Here is a 24,137-nt window from a genome sequence, read left to right as displayed (position 1 = left end):
TTCCTGGCAATTACAGTCTCACAAGACCTGAAGTGGGAGACAAACATCAACTCCATCTTCAAAAAAGCCGGGCAAAGGATGTACTTCTTGCGGCTTTTGAGGAAGCACGGCCTAACACAAAAGCCGCAAAGACAGTTTTACACAGTGGTCATCAAGTCTGTACTCTGTACCTCCATCAAAGTCTGGTTTGGGGCTGCCACAAAAAAAGGATATACTAAATAAAAACTGCAGAATGTGCAGAACAGATTGTCAGCATCATCCTACCCACCCTTGAGGAATTGGACGCCCCCAAACTAGGACAAGAGCAGATCCTATCTGACCCTCCACATCCTGGCCACTACGCTCTTCCAGTTCCTTCCATTGTGAAAGCGATACAGATCAATGAAAGGCAAAAGTAGGAGGCATTCCAACAGCTTCTTCTGTTTTGCAATTCAATTCTTGAACAGCTAATTTATAATTCCACTGCAACACGCAGTCAAAATTCTGCCTCAAGTTGTTGTCACACCCTGCTAGGCCACTTAGTATTATTTACGATAGACTATTGCACGACTAGTCACTTTAAACTGCATACGCTCTTGAAGTCATGACACCCTTTGCACAATGGTCATTGCACTGGACTATCGCTCAAATAGGCGTTCTAACTGCTCTAAATGCTAGAAGGCTGCATCATTTGCAGAACTGTGAGTTAAAAACAGTTCCCTGTCGCATTCGTGCGACTAAATCTGATTCAAATTAATCATCTCAGCTCAACATAAAATATACATATTGCGAGACTTCTCTTGACAATATCCTGGACAGTGGTAGAGTGCCAGTAGAGTAGTCAGTTGGGTTGTCTTGCATTGTGGAGTACGAGCAAGATTGGTAACAAAATGGCGCCCCCCTCCTGTGACTGCCTCCACGTCATTTTCTTCGCCTGAGGCGCGTAGGACACGTCACGTCCTGGCTTTTGTGACACGACCGAATCGAACCGAAAGCAAAGCACACACATATTAGCAAGACGCAAGAACGCCGAGCAGGTGAAATACACGCACACACCAACAGTACGTCGTATGATTTTTTTTTTTGGGATGTTGGCTTCTATGGCTTGGCGTTTGTGTTCTTCGAGTTAAGCGTTGAGACGTGAACCAAACGCTGGCTAGCCGACGTTAGCTTAGCGCCGTTAGCTACTACAAACGCGCAGCAAACAAAAGTGTTTCTCGTCGTGTACTATCCACTTTTTAAATATGAAATACGTCCTTAAATAAATGTCTTGTGTCGTTCAAGCAACTTTTGACGTGTCAAAAATGAAAGCTGTTTACTCGAATTCGAGCGTCGACGGAGGAAAACGCCTCAATCCAAAAAAGCGTCGAACCAAGAGTGACGTTCCTCCTCTCTCTTCAACCAAATGTTCACCGACATAAATAGTCGGAGAGCTCATTTCGCCAGCAGTCTTTTGGCTTTTCGTGTCAGCCCCCCTGACTTAAAATAACAAGCTTGTTGGAAAGCTTCGATTTCGGTGACAGGTCTTGATGGATAATTTATTTTCCGAGCTGACGTCGAAGGCGCCGTCGGATTTTGAACTTCTACTTGTTCCTTTTCCAAAAGGAAGCATTTCATTGTGAAATATTCTAGTAGATTTTCATTTTTTTTACTACATGTAATTAAGACTTCAACTAAGGCATTATTTTATAAACTACTTAAATTTCATTTTTATTAATTGATCGGATTATTTAAAAAAACATTTTAAACTGGGATTTCTGCTTTTGATTTTTAGTTTCAAATAGACAGCAGAAAATGCAAAAACGAAGCGATTCCTGTTTTGGTCTCTAACGTCTGTCAGAAAAAAGGAAATAATGTTATTTTGCAAAGTCAGACGTTTTTAAATTTATTAGGCAAAAATAATGTAAAAAATGTCATTTTAAACAATTGTCAAAAAAAAGTATCAGCATTACCACACGCACACAATCACACCTGTATTGCTCAGTGACTTTTGGGCGGGGTTGATGTCTCAAAAGTATTATCAATTGACTTGTCATACCAGAGCATCTTAAATTTCCGGGGACAAATTCCTTGTTGTTTTTTATTATTATTATTTTTTTTAATATATACTTGGCAACTAAAGCTGATTCTGATACTCTGCTTTCCAAGAAGTTTACACTGTATCGGAAAATATTTTCTGTTGAGACGCTGAAATTCTGAGGATTTGGACAAGTATGTTACATGAGTTGTCCAAATGATTCATCATTATCGTTGTACCTTTAAGGAAAAAAAAGGTCAGTTATTCAGCCCGTATAGATATCATTTTTTTTAAGTGCTCAAAGCAAGCAAATGTATTAAATACAGAGCATTTCATACACAAAGTAACTCAATGAGCTGTACATGATTAAAAACCTTTAAACAATATCTTATAAAGAATTAAAACAAATGGGAAACTACATAAAAGCACAGTGGGACCTCTGAGTTTGAAAATATTATCTTGTGAAGTATTCAAAGACCGATTTGTTCAATCAGTAATACATTTTTTTTCATAGGAAATAATGTAAATGAGTTTAATCTGTTCCAAACCTCCAAATAGTGAATTCATCCTTTAATTCCTATTCATGCAAAAACATGTACACCCTGTATTTAAACAATAAAAAAATCCAGAAGCCTAAAGCAACTTAAATGTGTATCAACCTTTTTGGTTGCGGTGTGTTGCCATTGGAGGGAGTTGAGAGGGAAGGAAGAGGTTTTACGCTAAAGTCACCCTCCATTATTTGACCAGGTAATTCTGTAGCTTCTCCATTTTTTTTTTTTTTTAAATTATCTTCGGCCTTAAAACGAAGTTTTAGTCATTGATTTGATATGACTGTTGAAAGTCAGATTGGAATCTTATCAGAACACCAAGGTCTGACGTGGTCTTTCTTTTTTTCAAGAGTGGCTCCAGGTATTTATTTGGGTTCATCTTTTCTTTATTGTCGGAAACATTTGTTTTATTGTGGTATGGCAGAAGAACATTTTCACTCTGTAAATGTGCCAAAAAAAAGCTGACAAAGTAAACCACTAAAGTCAAAGTGAACTCTGAACTGAGTTGTGTTTTAAGTTCAACAGTTGGAAATATCTTTCAAGGTTGCTTCTCATTCAGGTGGCCTCTTGAACAAGCCCCAGTTTATTTTTTTTTCCAGATATCAACTTGCACCTCTTGGCACCATGAACGTGTTTGAGCGCAACATCAACTTGGACGCCGTCTTCAAGTTCTCCCAAATGTACGCCGTGTGACAACTCGCACGTCGGGTTTGTTCCTTATCGGTGCCTTGCTCAGGGAACACTTTTTATCTGGCTTGCAGATCTCATTCCACCCAGCTGCACTTGAAGAATGTCTACTCCAGCTTGGCAGTGTGCATGTTTGCGGCCGCAGCCGGCGCCTACACGCGTGTTGTCTTGCGCCTCTTCCAGGTAATGTAATATTTATTTTATATTGTACATACTGTAAATTGACTGACATTATTGCATGCTGTACACTTGACGACGATGCTAAAAACATGCCAAGCGGAAGTGCAGCTCATCTAAGCGCACGTTTGAGATTTGAAGATGCAGCGCACCTGGGAAGGATTTACAGAGTTACATGTTATGTGCTAGCGTTGCTATGAAACAATACAAAAAAAATGCTCATAATTTCCCAAATGAAGCTCAGAAGATCCCGCAAGGAGGAACAGGGCGAACCCCCTAAAAGATTGGTATCAAATTCCAAAAGATTTCATTCTGAACTTCAGAATCATCAACAAAACGCAGTCAAGCGGTGCCGTGAGATGCGAGTTGAATTTGTCCCATGAACACACTCGCAACTAAACATGCTCGTAAAAATATTGGTGACACCCTATTGCAACTCCGTGTGTGAGAATTTCTTCAGAAATGTCATTCTATACTTTCGGCAACTGGGAAACCTTTTTTCAATGTCACAATTATGGGGTGGAAAATAGAACAGGGATGATTTTTGAGGAGAACTAAATTAGTAAATTTGGGAAAAAGAAAATGTGCTGTACAAAACTTTACAAATGCAAGCTCGGGTCTGTTCACACCTTGACGAGTGCACTTACATTTAGCGGCTGTTCCGACTTAGTGACTAGAGGTGTGCATTCGTTTGTCAGGGTGGTGTGATTTTTGGACTGGCATCGCTCGGCCTTATGGCGTGGCTCGCCATGATGCCGCACAACGCCGAGACGGAGAGGAAGAGGCTGGCCATCCTGGTGGGATTCGCCTTCCTCAACGGTACCTGGCGCCGGCCGCTCGCCGAACACCGAGGCATTGGTGTCGGGAGCTGACTAATAGAGTTCTTTTCCCATTTTCTCCCTCCAGGAATCGGCCTTGGTCCCACGCTGGACTTTGTCATCGCTGTCAACCCCAGGTGTGTAAACGCTGGCATGAGTGCCACAATGCCATGCTTAAAGTCCGCATTGTTATGTAATCCTCGTCATCGGTGCGATTTGTTTTCTGCGGGCGCTCCATCTTTGTCCCACATTCAAAAGTCATGCAAATTGGACTATAATCTGGAGACAATATTGGAAAATTCACATTGAAACATTGTGGAAAGGTCTTGTTTTTAGGAATTTGAGCGATTCCAGTTCCTTGTTTTGATCCTGGTTCCAATTTCCGAATCAGATTCTTTTAGTAAACTGCGTCAAGAAAGTTGGCACGCATTAAATAAAAGTTGTCCAAATTATAAACATGCCTTTTCAAACCAGCCATGGCAACCCATGTTCTGTTTGAAACCCAAAAAACACTTTCTGACCAAAAAGTGGAGAAAAGTAATCACTTTGTGAAGGGATGTCAAACTCAAATGGTGACTTTTGATGCAAATATTTTTGGCTTTTGTGACACCTCAAACTATGCGTACTCTTTTAGAGTGAGGGGTCCCTAAATATGACTGACGGGTGGTGTTTTTGCTTGTCACTAAAGAAGAAACAGCTGCATATGTATATTGATGACAACTGTAGTAATCATCTGATTGAAACGTTTGCTTTTCTAGTTGATTTTCAGTCTTTTCTGTTTAATGGTGACCTGTTTTGTGATGACTTATCAAGTCACTTATATATTTTTTTCCTTTGCTTCCAGCATCATTGTCACAGCCTTCATGGGAACCTCGCTTATTTTCATTTGCTTCACTCTCAGCGCCCTCTATGCCAAACGCAGGAGTTACCTGTTCCTCGGAGGTAATCCGTTGACACGAGACTGTACTCCGGTTTCATCTGTGATCTCGGTATCGGCAGATAATGTGCATTTTATACTAATCGTTTCATCGCCTTTAATCTCATTCGCCATTCTGATCAATGATGCCATTGAGGTTGGTCAAGGATATCAACAGCAATTTATGACAGAAACATTGTTAGAGCTGTGAAAAAACACCCAAAGACAACAGTCACTAAGATCACCGCCAGCCTCCACATTGCAGGGGTGAAGTTATTCCAGTCCACTTTTGAAAGAAGACTTTGAGAGAAGAAATATACAGACCCTACCACCCATCAATATAAAGAATTGGAAGGCAAGATTGGATTTTGCAAAGCACTCCAGAGAATGGGCTACATAGTTGTTGTTTTTTTTTTTTTTTTTTTTTTTTTTTAAACAAAGTATTCTGGACTGATGAGACCAAGATGAACCTCTAGCAAAGTGATGGAAAGGCCAAAATATGAAGAGAGAGGCTCTGTTTAAGATCCAAAATATAAGCTCATCTGTTAAGCGAGTAGAGGTCATGTCATGGCTCAGGCTTGCATGCCTTCTTGTGGAAGGGGCTCACTTGTCATGATTGGAGCAGCAGTCATTTTTCTGTAAAACGTGAGACAAAATGACTTTGCCTGCTGATTTATAGAAAAATAAACTAATTGGGAGAAGCTTCATCATGCAAAAAGACAATGACCCAAAACACACTGCCAACACAACAAAGGATGTAATCGGGGGGGAGGAGTGAAGGGACCTTGACTGGCCACGTCAATCACCAGAGCCTTACCCAATAGAGCATGCATTTTACCTCCTAAAGTGGAGAATGAAGGAAATGAAGGAAAAAAGAATGAGAAACCCCCCCCCCCCGCAAGTCAAGGCCTGCAAAAGCTTTTCAAATGAAGAAAGCAACAGTCTTGTGACGTCCCAGGTCCCAGGTTTGATGGACTCATTTCAAGTAAGGGTTATACCATCAAATATTATTTACACTATATCTGCTCCAATATTTTTGTTCACTTGAAACGTGGGTGGCTTCAAACAATAGGTGCTCTGTCCTGAGATGTTGAACACCTCTAGAATGTAAATACTGTTAAAAAAAAAAGCTGGAATTTTTAAGTATTGATTCACATTCATCCTCTGCTGTGATACCCAAATGTCTTTGCGTATACAACAAAAACAAAGGCATTGATTGACACATGAAGTGACAAGCCAAAAAAGTACTTGCGTGCCCTCGCCCCCTTCTAATTTTCTTTTTTCTCTCCCCAACAGCAATCAAATGAGCTTTTTGTGCATAACAGCGTGACTGTCGTTACGCCTTACCCTCTTCCAGTTTGGCAGACCACCACAGTTATCTACTCAGTCTTGAGTAAACCGTTTTAAACACCACCCCACCCCCCCCCCCGGAAAAAAAAAAAAAAAAAAAAAAAAGATCAGTTCGGTGTGCAGTGTTCACTTTGTCCGGCGACTACAAGAACACTGCGATAGCGCGACAATGCGCCGAGGGCTCACGCAGCCGCTGCGCTTGTTCTGACTGCTCTGATATTGTCGTCGACAGGCACGCTGATGTCGGGGCTGTCCATCCTCTTCCTGACGTCTCTCCTGAACGCTTTCTTTGGCTCCGTCGTGCTCTTCAAGGTCCGTCTGAATCATCATGTCACTGTCTAGCGTGGAGTTTGTTTTTCGTCCGGTCTTTTGATCCATCTCACTCTTTCTTTGTGTGTGTGTCACTCGGTTTGCTCGTGCGTTTGGATTTGGGCTCCCTTCGTCGTCGTCCCCCAGGCTCACCTGTACCTGGGCCTGCTGCTGATGTGCGGCTTTGTCCTCTTCGACACCCAGCTCATCATCGAGAAGGCGGAGAACGGAGACAAGGACTACGTGTGGTGAGCGGGGGGGGGGCTGGAGCGGTGCTGCCCGTTCCACTGTGGCCGTATCCCAACCTGTTGTTTGTTGCCCTCCTGCAGGCACTGTGTGGACTTGTTCCTGGACTTCATTACCATCTTTAGGAAGCTGATGGTCATCTTGGCCCTCAACGACAGGGTCCGTCTGTCAAACGAGTCGGCTTGGAGTCGTGGTACATTGTCTAACCCGAGCTTACGTTGTCTTTGCTGTTATCTCGTTTCAGGACAAGAAGAAGGAGAAGAAGTAGACAAGTTCACTTGCGTGCCTGAAAACGAGTCGACGTGTCCGACGAGACTCGATTTGCTGCGCGCTCTTTACTTTTGACTGTCTTTCTTAAACGAGCTCCTGCGGTCTTACGATCTGATTGCAAATGATTTGATCTTTCTTTTCCTGTCGAACCTCTGAGGGTCAATAGTTTGTCCGTCCGTGTAAAACTAATGCTAGTCCCGGGAGCGGGAGGAGACTAACACTGCAGTGAATATGCTTGGCCTGCAGAGGGCATCGTTGCGCTGTGACGTGCCCCCTCGTTCAAGTCTTTGACGCTGTTGTTGTTTTTTTAGTGCCACAATGATAGGCTCCCATTTAGCGAGTGACGTGACCACATGCATTGATTTGCTTCATTTGAATTTCTTTTGTTTTGCTGCGTGCGATTTGGACGCGGGTTCCTTTCCAAATGTCCTCGGAAGTCTTTTTGAATTCTCTCGGACTTTCCCGAGTCCCATTTGAGGGCCTTTGCCCCAAGTTTTTGACTGCGCTTTTTCTCGCCTCTTGTAAATTTACACCAATGTCTGATAGTTTGCCAAATGAAGTTAACCTGGAATTTTCAAGGGTCTACTGTGAAAAATGTATTTTGTGGATGTAAAAGTAATAATTTGATACATTTGCTCAAATAAATGTGTTGAATGCACGCTTTGTTCAAGTGAAGTATTTACACACCAAATTGAATGGAGGTTTGTTCCACTTGGGATAATAAAATAAATTTTGCAATTCATGACATTTGACACGTGGCCTATCCAGGGTAGGAAAAAAATGAAACCTGAGATGCAATCTAGTTACACCATTTAAAGTTGTCATGAAATTTAAAGTCAACAATTGGTGAAAGCCTTTGCTGGCATAACAAGAGTGCCGTGTGACCAATTGATAAGGTCACCTTATACATAAAGTCTAATAACTGGGGCTCCTCATGTTAATTGACTTTTAAATCTTAGGACAATTTGGAATCAAGTCTCAGTGCCCCCAAGTATGTACTGTACACCTTAGAACTGTCAACTGAACTTTTGATCATTGTATGGTCACATCTGAAAGTTTTAAATGTTTGAAAACGAGTTTATTGCCTTGTAGGAGTGCAAAATGCGAAGCCTCATGCTTCCCTCAATTTACACATGAGGGAAGCTAAAAACTGCACACACGAACGGGATGAAAAGCTTTTAATAGAAAGTTGAAAAAGGGCAGTACGTACAGGAGAGCTATCATCTACTGGCTGAACAGCAATGGGTTGAAATTTGAAAAAAGGAACTCAAGCTAGGTGCATTTTCACAGAAAGATTACAAAAAGATGGGAATGACGTACATTTCAAATAAATAGAAATAATTCAATGGCGTAGCCGTTTCTCTTGATGTTATTATTGCTGGTATATTTTATCTTTAACTATATTATGGCTTCAGATATTTTCTGACAAAATTCTGAGGTTGCGAACTTATAATCAACATGATCAATAAAGTCATTTTTACATTGAAGATGTGACCGCTTTTAACATGGTTGGGGGGGTAAAAAACAAAATCAGATGAACATTCTTGTTTTTTTTTTTTTTTTTTTTTTTTAACTTTAGATGCACCGGCCCAAGTCTATTATGTGAAAAGATGAACAACCTTGCTGCACATAAAGAACCAGAATAATGAGAGAAACTCTCTAGCTGGATGCCATTTGTGCTATTGGTCACCTGGCCCACGTGTTTGCGGTCCTGTACACTCCCAAGCTGTCATTTTGCGCTGCAGAGATCCTGAGGAGAAGTCTCGTCGTATATGGTGGGCGTTGTCCTCGCCCGCTTGGGGCTTGGTGTTTTTTTTTTTTTTGGAGATCACGATGACGACTGGGATCATCCTTGGCTGCCGCACGACGACAGGCTGTCGTAGAGCGAGTCGCTCAACGACTCCGGCGTCTCAGGAACCAGTGGCCGCCCTGGCGACGGTGCTTCCTCTGGCCGTTCCCTGAGTAGCTCCAGCCCGGCCTCCCTGCTCATTTCCGAGACGCCGGGGGTGCGGGATTTCCCCCGCCGGCTCATTCCCGACTGGGCCGCACCGGGCGAGGCATTGGGGTCCGCCGCACGGCTGGAAGACGGACCGCTGGCTTTCAAGCTCTGGGGAGGAGCAAAACAAGGACTTTGAGATGCCATCGCTGGTATTTACATTTCAAGCCTACACTCACTGGGTTAGCCCACGTAAATTAGCAAAATGGACTTTCTTTAACCATGAATGACTTCAAATTCGCAACAAATTATTGTCTGCATTTTTCCATCCAGTCACTGATGGTGTAGAAGTACACACGCCTGGCTTTGGTGTGGGCAGCGTGGGATCGGTTCCTGCTCAGTGATGGTGTCAATATCTGCCCTGCGAATGACTGGCGACCAGTTCAGGGTGTAGTCCGGCTATCGCCTGAAGCTAGAAGGGATAGGCCCCAACTTACCCGCAACCCTTGTGAGGATAAGCGGCTTGGATTATGACATAACGTGACATTTTTCCATCCTCTGAGAGTATCAGATCGAGTGATGAGGGTGAAATCTGAAATTGAGGGCATTGTGTATGGTGTGATTAGCGGCTATGCCCCACAAGTAGGATGTGACCTTGAGTTGAAAGAGAAATTCTGGAAGGAATTAGACGAAGTTGTCCTGAGCATCCCAGAGAGAGAGAGAGAGAGAGAGAGAGAGAGTTGTGATTGGTGCAGATTGTAATGGACATATTGGTAAAGGAAACAGAGGTGATGAAGAAGTTATGGGTGAGTACGGCATCCAGGAAAGGAACTTTGAGGGACAGACGGTGGTGGGCTTTGCAAAAAGGATGGAGATGCCTGTAGTGAACACTTATTTCCAGAAGAGGGAGGAACATATAGTGACCTACAAGAGTGATGGGAGGAGCACGCAGATGGATTATATTTTGTGTAATCTGAAGGAGGTTACCGACTGTAAGGTTGTGGTGGGGAAGAGTGTAGCTCGACAGCATAGGATGGTGGTGTGGAGGATGACTCTGGTAGCAGGTAGAAAGATTAAGAAGACAAAGGTAGAGCAGAGAACCATGTGGTGGAAGCTGATGAAGGAAGAATGTCGTGTGGCCTTTCTGAAAATGGTGAGACAGGCTCTAGATGAACAGGAAGAACTCCCGGAATACTGGAAGACTACTGCCAAGGCACTCAGAGAGTACTTAGGGTGCCTTCTGGTAGGAAAGGGGAGGAGGAGACTTGGTGGGGGAACCCCAAAATACAGGAAGGCACTGAACAGAATGAAAAATGGAAAGACAGTTGGTCCTGATGACGTACCAGTGGAGGTATGGAAGTAATTTGGTGAGGTGGCTGTGGAGTTTTTGGCGAAACTTATTTCATAAAATACTAGTGGGAGAGAAGATGCATGAAGAATGGCGGAAAAGTGTGGTAGTCGGTGTTCAGAGCTGTGGGAACTATAGAGGAATAAAGATGATGAGCCACACAATGAATTTATGGGAAAGAGTGGTGGAGGCTCGACTCAGGAGAGAAGTAAGTATCTGCGAGCAACAGTATGGTTTCATGCCTTGAAAGAGTACTACAGATGCAAAATTTTGCTTTGAGGATGCTTGTGGAAAAGTACAGAGGTCAGAAGGAGCTACATTGTGTCTTTGTAGACCTAGAGAAAGCCTATGACAGAGTACCAAGACAGGAACTGTGGTACTGCATGCGCAAGTCCGGTGTGGCGGAGGAATATGTTGGAATCGTACATGGACATGTAGGAGGAGAGCGGTGAGATGTGCCGTAGGTGTGTCAGAAAAATTTAAGGTGGAGCTGGGATTGCATCAGGGTTCCCCGCTGAGCCCCTTCCTGTTTGCAGGAGTAATGGACAGGCTGAGAGACGAGGTTAGACTGGATTCCCCTTGGACCACGATGTTCGCAGATGATATTGTGATCTGCAGTGAAAGCAGGGAGCAGGCGGAGGAACAATTAGAAAGATAGTGGAACGCGCTGGAAAGGAGAGGAATGAAGATTAGCCGAAGTAAAACAGAATATATGCGCGTGAATGGGAGGGGCATTGGAGGATAGAAATGAAAGTGGACTTTGGTGAAAATTCCTGAAAATACAAATCCAAGCGCTAGGGGGGTCCGGGGGCATGCCCCCCCCCCTGGAATTTTTTGAAAAAATTGATGGCTGTGGTGCATTCTGGTGATATCTGCGAACAAAATTCAGACAAAAATTGAAAGTAAAATTTCCAAGTCCTGACCAAAAAAAAAAAAATTGGCCAGAAGTTCCCGGAGGATCAAGCCCAGATTTTTTTGTCCCCCATGCCCCTATCACTGGATGGCACAAAATCACATTTGTCATTAAAATATGCCATCTTATCGCAAGACAAATGAATTAAGTGAACTATTCAGTAAAACGAAATCTAAAATTATCCTTTTCCCCACATTATACATACTATAGTATAGATATAGAATATACACGAAAATACATCCTAGAATTTCTACACCGTAGAGCAAAACATGCTAAAGAAGTATATCTGTAGTAATTACTATTAACGTTTAAGTCTCAAACTTGTTACGTCGCGTAGTACTGATACACTCGACCTGATATTAGTAGAACATGATATAAAACAGTATTTGTTTGTTGTTCATCAATAAATCTGATAAACTTTATCTGAAGAAAAGTTGAATGCACTGGCCTGTCAAGGAACAAAAATGAACGGTCTATACTCGCAATGTTTTGAAAATGCTGAAAGTTTAGTTCAACATAATCGGCGTTCGTGGCAACAAGCTAGCGATGCATTGGAACAAACATTCCTGTGGGCAATCGTGACATATTGTTGGGGGTGGGGGGGCAAGCATTACGGGACTGCCGTAAATAGGAGGCCGGCTTGCGAGAACGTGCCTTTATGTGCACGCGCTCGACATATTGACCACACTTGAATCAAGCAACGAGGTGGATGATAGTCTGTTGTTTTTTTTTTTTTTTTTTATTTACACCGTCACGCAGCCTCGTGATCAACGCAATGAGCACCCCTGGTGTAACTGAATTTCCTTTGACATAGCTCATGATGTTGATGACTTTTGACGTAAATGCGCTCACATTACGTGAAGGAGTTCTGAACATGCGGTTTCGTACATGCTCCGTACATGCTCAGGACGGTTAAGTTGCATTTCCTGTCTCCGGGTGAATACCGGTTGTTTTGGAGAAGGCTTGTTTAGTTAACAACGTTTATGAAATAAACGCGTAAATGAATGTCAAGACCACACAAAATAAGGAATGTCTTGAGAGAATGTGAGGGGAGGGGCGTTACTGTTACTCGTGTTAGTGCCTCAACATGGCTACGCTCGTGAAAGCAAAACAACGAACTCAAACGCATGTTCGTTCAATGTTGTCAACTAATATCCGGATTAATTTTAGGCAATTTTTCCTCAATTTTCATGAAAATTTAAAAATCTGGAATTCCGGGAAAATCCAGAGCACTGTCATCACTGGGAGGAGGAGTGAAGCTCCAGGGAGAAGAGATAGTGAGGGTGGACGACTTCAAATACTTTGGGTCAAAAATACAGAGCAATGGTGAGTGTGGTAATGAAGTGAAGAAACAGGTCCAAGCAGGGTGGAACAGTTGGCGGAAGGTGTCTGGTGTTCTATGTGACAGAAGAGTCTCGGCCAGGATGAAGAGCAAAGTCCATAAAACAGCGGTGAGGCCGGCCATGATGTACGGATTAGAGACGGTGGCACTGAAGAAACAACAGGAAGCAGAACTGGAGGTAGCAGAAATGAAGATGTTGAGGTTCTCTCTTGGAGTCAGCAGGTTGGATAGGATTAGAAATGAGCTCATTAGAGGGACACCCAAAGTTGGATGTTTTGGAGACAAGATTCGAGAGAGCAGACTTCGATGGTTTGGACATGTTCAGAGGCGAGAGAGTGAGTGTATTGGTGGAAGGGTGCTGAGGATGGAGCTGCCAGGCAAAAGAGCGAGAGGAAGACCAAAGAGAAGGTTTATGGATGTGGTGAGGGAAGACATGAGGGCAGTTGGGGTTAGAGAGGAAGATGCAGGAGATACGCTAAGATAGAAAGAGATGACACGCTGTGGTGACCCCTAACGGGACAAGCCGAAAGGAAAAGAAGAAGATTTTTTCATCCTCTGATTGGTCAGTCAGAATAAAAGTTTGACTAAAGAAACTTATCCGTGGCGATCTGCATGTAGTAATCAGCATGTCCGTGCCAGAAAAATTTTACAATTGCAGATCATTTGAAGAAAAAGAACTAAATTGTGGAATGGAGCAAAAAACAGAATTGAGAAAAGGGAGGGGGAAAAAAAAAATCACAACTAGTAAAATATCTATCCTCATTGTTGATACTGTATGATTCTCATGTAACTATTGAAATTACATGGCTTTGATTTTTCATTTATCAAATTGTCAAAAGTTGCAACATCCTCACGATACACTTGAGTTTTCAGTTATTTACGAAACATAAAAAATGGTTTGTCTTTGTATATCACTGGTGACATTAATTATATCAACGTTGATTCTGCCCCTTCATTTTTAACCTGTACATAACTGCTCTGCTACTTGTAAGTCGATCTCCCTTTTTTCATTGATTGAAATAAGAATTATACTACTACAAAAAGTGTGACGACACTATAATCTTGAGCTTTAGTTTTTATTGGTGTTATGACTATATTATTAATTTAGTATTGGTTGCGAACTGCTCCAGCGGATGTTTGTGTCATAGCTAGGGGGCGTGCATTTTTTTTATGTGACGGACACGATATTGATCGTATTAAGAGGCGTATGAAGTCAAGTAACAAAGTCGCAGGTCCCAAATGCACGACGCAATTACAGACTTTTAAGGCTTATGTAACTAAAACATAAGAATGGTCATTGAAGTCTGTTACATCATTCTTCGGCGAGAAACTACTTCCATTTTCAGATAATGCAAGATATGACGGCTCTTTCTCAAGTAAGACTGGAACCCCCCAAAAATAGTCCATATTTTACTGATTAGAGTGTGAAAGAAGATGAATTTAGAAAACCAGGTACATCGCCCTGTGCTTCATCAATAAATACATAAACTGCTCGCTGTGGTCACTGTACAAAATAAAACTCACTAAATGTGATAAAATGAGTAACAAAAAAATGACAAAATATGCATCTATGGATTCATGAAAAATGATGCACACATACAAATATCAATATTTATGTATGAACTTTAGTTCTGGTTTGTATTTTGTACAAAGTACTTCTTGTATGTCTTGTCTTGGATGCTGTTCATATTACTATATACATTTATTTTTCTTATATCCCCAATTGCTGCTGAAACAATACAAATTTCCCCATTGTGGGATTAATAAAGGTTATGCAACTATCTTTGACACGGTCTTGGCCAATGCACTCCTTGCCCTCCCTTTGTTAACACCTTCAACAGCACGGAGGCGATCAACGTCATTGCATTGACGCAGGACGCAAGTAGACCTTCGCGTCGGCGGCTTGGCAGCCTGGCGGGGCGGGAGAAGATAGCGTGCACCCAACAGCTGTTCAAAATGGCCACGACGGTCAAGTAAGATGCTGGATGTCATTGTCCCCCCACCCTAAATCCGGAACCATTAGTGTCTTGGCTGCAACGAGTCAACGTTCAGTCATTTCCGTAACAAAACCCACCCCTTGCGTAATGTGAGGCCGCTCTGCTTCCAACACCTGAATTTCCCCTCTGTCAATCGTGGAAGGCTTTTCTTGTTTCATGTCATTTCCAGTGCAGATGAAAAGGGGGCCTACCGGTCTGAAGGGCGTGCCGAAGGACACCACCTGCTCCTCTTCCTCCTCCACGGCCAGGTACACATCTGTGGGTCCCGCTGGAGTCTTGAGGTTGGCGAAAGTCCACGTCTTGGAGCGGGGCGAGAAAACGTGGGCTCCGCGGGCCTCTTTGTCTGCGGGAGGATGCAGGAGACACAGGCGGCGGCTCGGGATTACCCAGGGAGATTTGATCATTAAAATCTGCAACAATGCATACAATTCATGTTGCGGTGCTAATACCCGATGTGGGCGACTCGAGTCACTTGACTTGGCCGGAGTCAAATTTAAATCTCCAATTTAGGACAGATTTGGGATTTTTTCAATCTAACAATTTAAGAAAGACTTCCCCGGACTTCGACTAGATATTCATGAGACCAACTTGGTTTGCACCCCAAACTTTCAATCCATGTAGTCCAGGGGTGCCTAGACGTTTTTTACCCCAAGATCTACTTTTCAAGCAGCCAGCCTCTCGCGAGGTACCTACGACAGGAGGGTGGTGGTGGGAGTTGGGGGGGGGGCGAGTTATGTTATTAATGTTATGTGATATATTATACTCTATATAAATATATATGTATATTTAAAATACAGAATTAGCTTTTTGTTCACTGTATTGTCTTTGGTTTTATCCTGGATCAGGCTGTGCCAAGGTGGAATTTTAAAATTACAAACTACCTCATCCTGCACTTTCTCCTTTGGCTGGCTTCAGACCAGACCTTTCCCACCCAAAAATAGAAAATCTCGTCCAGTTTAGCCACTTTTTCTTCGATTATTCACATACTCTGACATTCAAGCATCTTAAAGCAACACCATTTCTTTTTTAACTTTCTCCATTAATATCGAAAGTAAACATAAGCAGCATGTGTAGCTCCTCTTTGCTCTACGTTGCCCAGACTGTGTTGCTAACTAAAGCAGCGGTGGTGGATGCTGTCATGACAAAACACATTGATGGGCTGCGTAAGTACTGTAACATTTGTAATTATGAGTGTACGTCTTTAAGAGTGGGGATGGGGGGCGGGTGTAAGGTAAACTAGGAAAAAGAAAGTGTGGCGGAGCAGCGGTCGTTGTTAGAGAAAGTTCCGTGTGCTGCCTAAAAGAAACCAGTGGCTTCTTCTTTTAATTTTTTTACAGTACGTATGTGAATTGTGCCATTGGATGTAACAACCAGTCATCCCTCACTCATTGAATCACATTGCAAAATGCCACAAACTGAATAGCTGGATGTTATACTTTCAATTTGCATTTGATTTTTTTTTGCGCACAACGCAGAATATCTGTAAAGAGACTACATCAGCGGTGCAGAATTGTGCACGCGCACAGTTAAGAGGGAACATTGGCTGACATTTTTTTTTTTTGGCACACCGTTACGCGATCGCCCAAGACTGCCTCCTGATTGACTCGACGCATTGAGCACCCCTGATGTAGTCCATTTTTTGTGTGGTGTGCGCAAAACTGTCAACCCCCAAGCACGCGACGATCCCGAGCGCATGGGCTGCTTCATGATCCAAGTATTGCAGAGGGCGATCCCAAAAGGATTATATTTGGATTCAATGATTATCTTAACAGGCGGCGCGGTGAATCAGCTCGTAAAGCGTTGGCCTAACAGTTCTGAGGACCCGGATTCGGTCCCGGCCCCGCCTGTGTGGAGTAAGCATGATCGCCCCGTGCCAACGTGGGTTTTCTCCGGGCACTCCGTTTTCCTCCCACATCCCAAAAACATGCAACATTAATCGGACACTCTAAATTGCCCCTAGGTGTGATTGTGAGTGCGACTGTTTGTCTCGATGTGCCCTGTGATTGGCTGGCAACCAGTTCAGGGTGGATGGATGGTTATCCTAACTGTATCGGTATCAGTCAGTACTCAAATGTAAGTATTTGTACTCCATCTGGGTTGGGGGGGGGGTGTATCCATGTACTGTATATAATTGCATCTAATCACTAATCATATGTAATTATGCTTTTGAGAAAATGGGAAGGGTTTGGGAGAGAATGGTAACATGAGAGCATTAAAAGAAAAGTGAACATCAGAGTAGCTTGCTAAGTGCTAGCGCTAGCGACTACAAAATGACAAAACTGCGCAACAACCGCATGAGTGGAGTTTCGACACAAAGGCATCGAGCGACCTCTGGCAAGGCAAGGCCTGCCCCTGCAAGTGCGATGTCTGCGTTCACCTTCCCGCATGATGCCGGCCGCCCTTCCTTCCGTCTTGGCGCCGTGCTGCGCTGCGTCAGGAAGAGCCCGCTTGTGCGCCGCTGCCGCCACGTAGCACTCCTCCTGCGGCGCGGGCTCCCGGTCCAAGGTGCGGGCCCGTCGCCCAGACCTCCCCGGCGACCCTGAGGGGCGCCGCTCAGCTGTGGTCTTGGACAAGCCCCGAGCCGGCACCCCTCCGCCGCCGCCGCATTCGGGCAGCGGGAACGTGCCGATTCCGCTGTCCAACGTGTACGTGGAAGCACCGGAACCTGTGATGGTGGACAACAGGAAGTGGTAACAGCAGACCCGTGCATTGCATTAGCAATTTGTCTTTTTGTTTTTCGTCGCTAAAAAACACTGTCTGACTCCAAGTCACACAGATGTGAGGCAGTTAAAAAGTAACTGTGGTCAATAGAACTAAATATTAGTTGAGTGATTCATAGGATTGGTAAAACCTAGAAACAAAAATGTTTCGAGTTTGGAAAGTCAATGGCAGACAATTTTTTTGAACACACGCCTTTCAACAAATTGGCCAAATGGTACAGCCTTAAGAGTTTGTAGATCATGAATGCTGGGCCTTGTTGATTTTCTGATTCTACTACACCTACTGGTAACTTGTTTGACATGTAGCAATAAAAAATACACTGAAAACGTGGATTAATCTGGACTGCTCTTACTTTGAAAACTACACCTTGACCTGCCATTTCCTCTCACCTGCAAAGTGTTGCGAGTGAACTGAATCCACGAGGTTCTCATCTGACGTGATCTTGCCGAGTCGATGGGACGCCTGCAGGAGACGCACGCATGTCGGTTAACAACATCACTGGCAAGAGCTCGCCAGGGTACACCCCAGCCCGAGAAGACGGCGACCGACCTTTTCCACGTTGTCACCGCCGCCAGTATGACCGATGACCATGTCGCTTTGCTGAGCGAACACAGGCTTGGAAGTCTTGCAGTCGAACGAGAGCCTCCGCTGTGGCACGCCCGAGGCTTCCTTGCCGTCCACTCTGCAAGTGGAAAGCACAAGTCAGACCTTAGGACAACTTTTTGGGAATGTGGGAGGAAGTACCTTCAAGACGTGGGGTGAATTTGCAAACTCCACGTAGGAAAGTCATAGCGGGGGGATTCGAACGACAAATTCAAAAACTGTGCTAAGCACCAGGCGACACTGCTGCCGAGTTTCCATACTACAAAGCCTTTCAATCCATGCGTTTGGTTCTCAGCACACGGATGACATGACTAAACCAGACCAAGCTGGACAATCACCAACTGCACGTTTTTCAAGTCGACACTTCAATGTGATTATAGTCGCGTCAACATCTACTCGGCGCTGATGATATTATTAATAATTGTGACTTTTGATAGACTGGCAACAAATCTAGCACATTTGAGTAAGCTTGGTTTGTTCAAAATGGATTAGTAAGAACTTCAACTGTGTCAGAAGGTCAGCGTGTGCATTCCTTTTGGCCTTTGAAAAGAAAAAGTAAAGAAAGAGCAAGAGTCACAGATGGTGTCGTGGTACACACTACACACGCCTGCCTTTGCTGCGGGCAGCATGGGATCGATTCCCGGTCAGTGATCGTGTCAATATCTGCCCTGCGACTGAGTGGCGACCAGTTCAGGGTGTAGTCTGCCCTTCGCCCGAAACTAGCTGGGATAGACTCCAGCCTTTCCGCAACCCTTGTGAGGATAAGCGGCTTGGATAATAACATGTCAAGAAAGAGCACCCTTATTTGCCAACACCGGCGACTTTCTTTCCCCATTTTAAATCCAGGACGACATAATTAACTAGTTTAACATCTTAAAGTGACAGAAAAGTCTCCGCTAGGATGAAGGGCAAAGTTTATAACAGAGTGGAGAGGCCGGCCATGATGTACGGATTAGAGACGGTGGCACTGAAGAAACAACAGGAAGCTGAACTGGAGGTGGCAGAAATGAAGATGTTGAGGTTCTCGCTCGGAGTGACCAGGTTGGATAGGATTAGAAATGAGCTCATTAGAGGGACAGCCAAAGTTGGATGTTTTGGAGACAAGATTCGAGAGAGCAGACTTCGATGGTTTGGACATGTTCAGAGGCGAGAGAGTGAGTATATTGGTGGAAAGGTGCTGAGGATGGAGCTGCCAGGCCAAAGAGCGAGAGGAAGACCAAAGAGAAGGTTTATGGATGTGGTGAAGGAAGACATGAGGGCAGTTGGGGTTAGAGAGGAAGATGCAGGAGATAGGCTAAGAAGATGGAAAAAGATGACACGCGGTGGCGACCCCGAATGGGACAAGCCAAAAGGAAAAGAAGAAGAACATCTTAAAGTAACAATTGAAGATAATTTCGGGAGGGTAATCTGTAAAAATTTTCCAATTCCGTCTGGTTTCGTCAGCAAATTAAATTGGGAGAAAACAATGATAAACGACACATTCTTACAAATTCTCACACTTGTGAGAGTGAAAAGAGGTAAAAACTGCAGACCGCCTCAGCAAGTAGATGCTATGTATATTTAGAATAAATAGTTCATAGATTTAGCCCAATAGCATCAGATAAAGAAGAAACACACATTCAAAATACACACAACAGAAACTTTTGAAGACTTAAGTTTCTCTCCCATTATTGTAAAACACAACATATATTCTATACATTATATTGGCACAGCCCGGCGACGTCCAGCCACACGTCGCTTCGTACGCGGAAACGTCAACGCTCCCGTGATACGACAAGGCATTTCTGGTTGGCCGTTACACCTGCACTGTTGCGACGCCATTTACCCACCTGCCAATTGAAATTTAAAATCTAAGCCAAACTAGACGCTGACAGTTGTCCACTCACTCGTCAAGAGTAGTACCTGCTATTAGAACCCGTGCAGTGGTTCAGCGGCGCTGGCTCTGCAAGGTTCAGTGTGCTTACAGTAAGTCCTATCAATTATTCACCTGTTCAGCAACTGCTGCATGAAGTTGTCGGAGCGCCCGCCCCGATACATGACGGCCAGCTGTCCCTGAGCCTGGTCCATCACCACCTCGCATGAATGACCCCGGCCCGACCTCTCCACGTACGCCCTCTCTTCTTCCAGCGCCCTCCGCAGTCCCTCCGCCTTCTCCATCAGCGTGGAGATGTTCAAACCTTCCACTCCTTCTCGACACCTGCTGGTAATCTTTACTGAGTCTTTTCCCACCGATGGGATGTTAATCTTCCATTCCCGTTTCTCGTCTTTGGCTTTGGCGGCATCCGCCTTGCGGCTGAGGGCGGGCAGCTTGCTTTTCTTGCGTCCGAACCAGCTCGCTATCCCGTTGGACGCCTTCTGCTTGGCCTCACCGATCAGCACCCCTCGGTCCTGTTCTTGAAGTTTGAGCATGTTCTCCTGGATGCCCTTCATCACTTTCTGCTCGATGGCCGACTGCGGGCTGGGCACAGGTGGTGGCGCTTTTTCCCCTTCAGATGTCGGAGGCCTGAGAGGAGGCGGCGGGAGACTGTCTCCGTACATCGGATTCTTTTTACCTTTGCCGCTAATTTTGGTTCTCTCCTCTGACTTGGAGGAGTACCGCGGGGTATCCATGGGTTTTCCTCCTCTGTGGACGACGGAGGTAACCTGGCAAGGTTTGGACGGAGACTTTGGCGGAACTTTGTTAGGACTGTTGCTACTTTGAGAACCTGGTTTCACATTGTAAGACAGATTGAGCGAGCCAGGACACTTAATGTTGTTACGCGGTACCTGAGGAGCGTCGGCATTAGGTGAAGGTAGGCCGATCTTGCTCTGAGAGCTCACACAGAGCTCCTGTTTGACCACAATCAAATTTGTGGATTTTCCCCCTTGTTCATCAAGCTGAGAGGAGCCCGTGTACTTCAGGCCCCCACTGCTGCCCCGAGGTTTCCCATCTAAAGAGTCGGTGCACTTTGAATGTCTTTGCTCCGTCTTACTCCTGTCCTCGGGCACCTCGTTCCCCACGCCTAGTGACCTTAAGCCTGCCTGTAAATCCTCCGAGCTTCTCAGCTTGCCCAGCGCAGCCAGCCTGTCTTTGAATGCGTGGTGACTGGAATCAGCTTGAGGTCTTGCCGGACCCACTGTAGGCCTCTTAGGGATGGAAGACGAGTCGTTTCTTCTGGCTGGAGCCTGCGGTGGCTGGGTTGCCTCGCAGCTCTGTGTGCTAGCCTCCTCTGGAATTTGCGAGAAGTCGGCTCTACAATGAGCGTCGGTGAGGGCCGATGAGTTGGGCAGGATGTGATGGTTCACCCACACGGGACTGTCAGAATCTTCTTCATCCTCTGATGTGGACTCAGACGTTGAGGATGATGACTGATTTTGCTGGGGAGAGCCACCGAGGACACTTTCGGGAAGTGATTTAACCTGTTTCCTTTCAGCACCGTTGGTTTTCGTTTGCGATGGAAGAGTGGTTCTTTTCTCCAGAGCTTGATGGGGCTCTTCTACTTGTGGGTTACAGGACAAGTCACATATGTTTTCATAATGCGGTATAATCTGGGCTGCTTTGGGGGAGGACGAGGAGGACATGGACGAGGGAGCAACCATCTTAATTTTGGATGCAGATAAGCTGTTGAAACTCGTGTCTTTAGCAGGTGGGAGGCAGGCGTCTTCAGGTTGTGGGGGAGAGGTCGGTGCAGAGTGGGTTGCAGGGTAAGATTCAGACCTGGTGGGTGGCGGCGGCGGCTGCCTACACCGCTCTGTGGTGGTGGCTCGACGGGAGGGAACAGGAGAGTGGTACACCTCGTAGTTGTTGGTGCGACAAGGGATCCTGGAGCTACGGGTAAGTTGGGGGCTTAAGCGGACGACGGGATTCGAGGCCTGGCACCTGTCTCCTATGGAGGGGATCTTCAGGAACTTGAGCAGTTTGGATGGCGAGTTGACGGCGGCGGCTTTGACGTCACTGAGACAGGAGGGGCTCGGGCTCACTGATGCGCCAGCTCGGACAGCGGAAGGCTCCAGATCCCTGCCCTCCTTCTCTGGGACGGAGGAGTTGTCATTGGACGTTTTGTCAAGGGAAGGCCCGGTGGGAACGCCATTGCCGGCTTCGGGGTCACAGTGGGGGATGTGGACACCTTCTGAACTGGGTAGCTGAGTGACTGGGCAGAAACCGGTGAGTTCTTCGCTGTCCTCCACTATCTCTGGGCTTAGATCGGCAGCACCGTTCGCCGGTTTCGGGTGAGAGTCATTCTCGGCGCATTGTTTAGCTAACGGGACACATTCTGTTGCTCGGCTCTTCGCGTGACATTCGTTGGTGGCAGCTGCAGGCGTAGTACGGTTCTGGGAGGCGGATGACTTCAGAGGCCAGTCTGGGTTTTTCTTGCAGTGTAAACAGCAGGTGTCCCCCCCCTCACACATCAGCGCTCCGTCGCCATTGACGTGTTGGAGTGTGTCGGCATCTGACTGGGAGCAATTGCAGCGCGTGTGCAGGGATTTGCGCTGCAGCTGGTCCGCCGAGGCCAAAACGGCTTCTGTGGACATGAGCACCTGGCTGTAGTCGCAGAAAGACAGGCTCGCAGTGGCTGGGTGGAACTTGAGAGGGTCCGTCTCCTCCATCTTGCGCAGAACTTCCAGGATGTGTGCTTTCTTCTTAAAGAAGGGCGAAAGAGCCTCCATGGAGGCGGCGGGGCCCCGAGGGCTCGGCGTGGTGTGTTGAGTGTGGTAACCGTTCCCCTTTGGACAGGAAAGAAGGAATTTTATCAGCATCGCAAAAGACCTTTGAGTGCATGCGTACAGGAAATAGTGCAAAGGAGATTAGCCACATGGGCTCTTTTCACAAACAAAGCGCCGCAAATGTCAGAGCCTTCATATTGGAGCTGATGACATCACAACCTCGAGGAGCCTTGCGATAATCACCTTGGTTTGTGCTTCGGTCTGAGCAGCCTCCAAATGCTTGGCAGAGTCACCGTGCAGCTGTGCATTGCAGTCTTGGAGGGGGCCCGCCTGGACCTGGAGGCGGGCATGCGCTCATAAGAGCAAGCACGCGTGAGGTCATGGTGAAAAGGTCCAGAGGAAAAAACAGCATCTACAACCATTGCCTTGCGATACGAGTTGAATTTTTTTCCCGTGACCACGCTCGCTACTAAGGGCATTTGTATCTCACATCATTTTACCCCATTAAAGTGAATTCAAAATGCCACACAGCAAAATCAGATGGTTAAAGCTCTGATATTAGAAACCATTTTGGAGACTCAAAACTCTCGTGTGATTGCTGGATTCCAGAGTTTGCCACCTTTGACGGGAACGAGCATTGTTTCGAACATGTGAGCATTTCCACAGCTAATTTGGAGGGGCCATTTTTTTTTTTTTTTTTTTGCACTCGCTTCAGCGTGAGGAGAGACTGGAAGGGAGCTTGCTGTTTTTATTTGTAAATTAGCTTTTAAAAAATGTTTACTTAAATATGAACAAAATCCTTTGATTTTCTTTTTCTTGTTTTAATTCTTTTGAATGAGTTGAAAAAAAAATGGCAATACCGCTAAATGGCCACTGTGCGGAATAAGGCTGCTCGCTATTTGTGGGACGGAAAGTATACGCCCAAACCTCTTCCCAAACCTCTTGAAGTCACGAGTATCATTTTAGCCCCACCCACAACATTAGGAATCTTAAGAAAATGAAAAGATTTCAAGCCAGATGAGCACAATTCTGTCCAATATTGTCCTCAGTCTCTGCATGTTTTCTGCACTTCAAAGATATTTAAAGTATGAAGAAACAAGGATTTATGTTTTGGGGCACTTTAACTTAGTTATGGTCCTTTCCACACGTGAAATGTTGAAATGAATTTGGTATAAACGCGGTCCAAGATCTCAATTGTACTTTGCCACATTCATGACACACACAGACACATTTCAATAATACTCATACATTAATACTCGCGTGTAAAACGCTTCAACTAGTGGCCTGTGACGGCAGCCATCTCCTCACTGTTCCTC

At 45.1% G+C, this 24,137-nt stretch overlaps 2 protein-coding genes across 6 annotated transcripts in view; one reads left to right on the top strand and one right to left on the bottom strand.

The window, feature by feature from the left end:
• Positions 1 to 879: 879 nt before the first annotated feature.
• On the top strand, positions 880 to 7,975 carry tegt (testis enhanced gene transcript (BAX inhibitor 1)). Of its 2 annotated transcripts, none has more exons than XM_061828208.1 (10): positions 880 to 1,016; positions 3,144 to 3,224; positions 3,306 to 3,414; positions 4,107 to 4,227; positions 4,315 to 4,363; positions 5,071 to 5,168; positions 6,725 to 6,804; positions 6,949 to 7,049; positions 7,131 to 7,206; positions 7,292 to 7,975. In XM_061828208.1, exons 2-10 carry the CDS (start codon positions 3,169 to 3,171, stop codon positions 7,313 to 7,315), a joined length of 714 nt encoding a protein of 237 aa, XP_061684192.1. In that variant the 5' UTR covers positions 880 to 1,016; positions 3,144 to 3,168; the 3' UTR covers positions 7,316 to 7,975. The 2 variants fall into 2 exon arrangements, with proteins under 2 accessions (XP_061684192.1, XP_061684200.1); XM_061828216.1 differs by having other exon boundaries at positions 907 to 1,040.
• Positions 7,976 to 8,457: 482 nt separating this feature from the next.
• The window catches only part of nckap5l (NCK-associated protein 5-like), a 38,765-nt gene continuing 23,085 nt past the window's right edge, over positions 8,458 to 24,137 (bottom strand). For 2 of the 4 annotated variants that reach the window (XM_061828127.1, XM_061828135.1), the window contains 7 exons: positions 23,065 to 23,157; positions 20,165 to 22,881; positions 18,124 to 18,256; positions 17,964 to 18,036; positions 17,231 to 17,518; positions 15,045 to 15,196; positions 8,461 to 9,424 (listed from right to left, as the gene is read on the bottom strand). In XM_061828127.1, the coding sequence (XP_061684111.1) occupies positions 9,164 to 9,424; positions 15,045 to 15,196; positions 17,231 to 17,518; positions 17,964 to 18,036; positions 18,124 to 18,256; positions 20,165 to 22,881; positions 23,065 to 23,157 (3,717 nt within the window). In that variant the 3' untranslated portion in view covers positions 8,461 to 9,163. Of the gene's footprint in view, positions 9,425 to 15,044; positions 15,197 to 17,230; positions 17,519 to 17,963; positions 18,037 to 18,123; positions 18,257 to 20,164; positions 22,882 to 23,064; positions 23,158 to 24,137 lie in introns of all 4 variants that reach the window. The other 2 variants (XM_061828118.1, XM_061828145.1) reach the window with 2 other exon arrangements.

The sequence above is a fragment of the Syngnathoides biaculeatus genome, chromosome 2 (genome assembly GCF_019802595.1).
Source record: "Syngnathoides biaculeatus isolate LvHL_M chromosome 2, ASM1980259v1, whole genome shotgun sequence".
Lineage (NCBI taxonomy): Eukaryota > Metazoa > Chordata > Actinopteri > Syngnathiformes > Syngnathidae > Syngnathoides > Syngnathoides biaculeatus.
Note: the sequence above shows the minus strand (reverse complement) of the source record. Positions and strands in the feature narration are given on the sequence as shown.

Coding starts and splice junctions, on each gene's coding strand:
- tegt (XM_061828208.1), top strand. CDS start 3,169: ATGAACGTGTTTGAGCGCAACATCAACTTGGACGCCGTCTTCAAGTTC. Junction 3,225..3,305: donor GTCTTCAAGTTCTCCCAAAT/GTACGCCGTGTG, acceptor TCTGGCTTGCAG/ATCTCATTCCACCCAGCTGC. Junction 7,207..7,291: donor TCTTGGCCCTCAACGACAGG/GTCCGTCTGTCA, acceptor ATCTCGTTTCAG/GACAAGAAGAAGGAGAAGAA.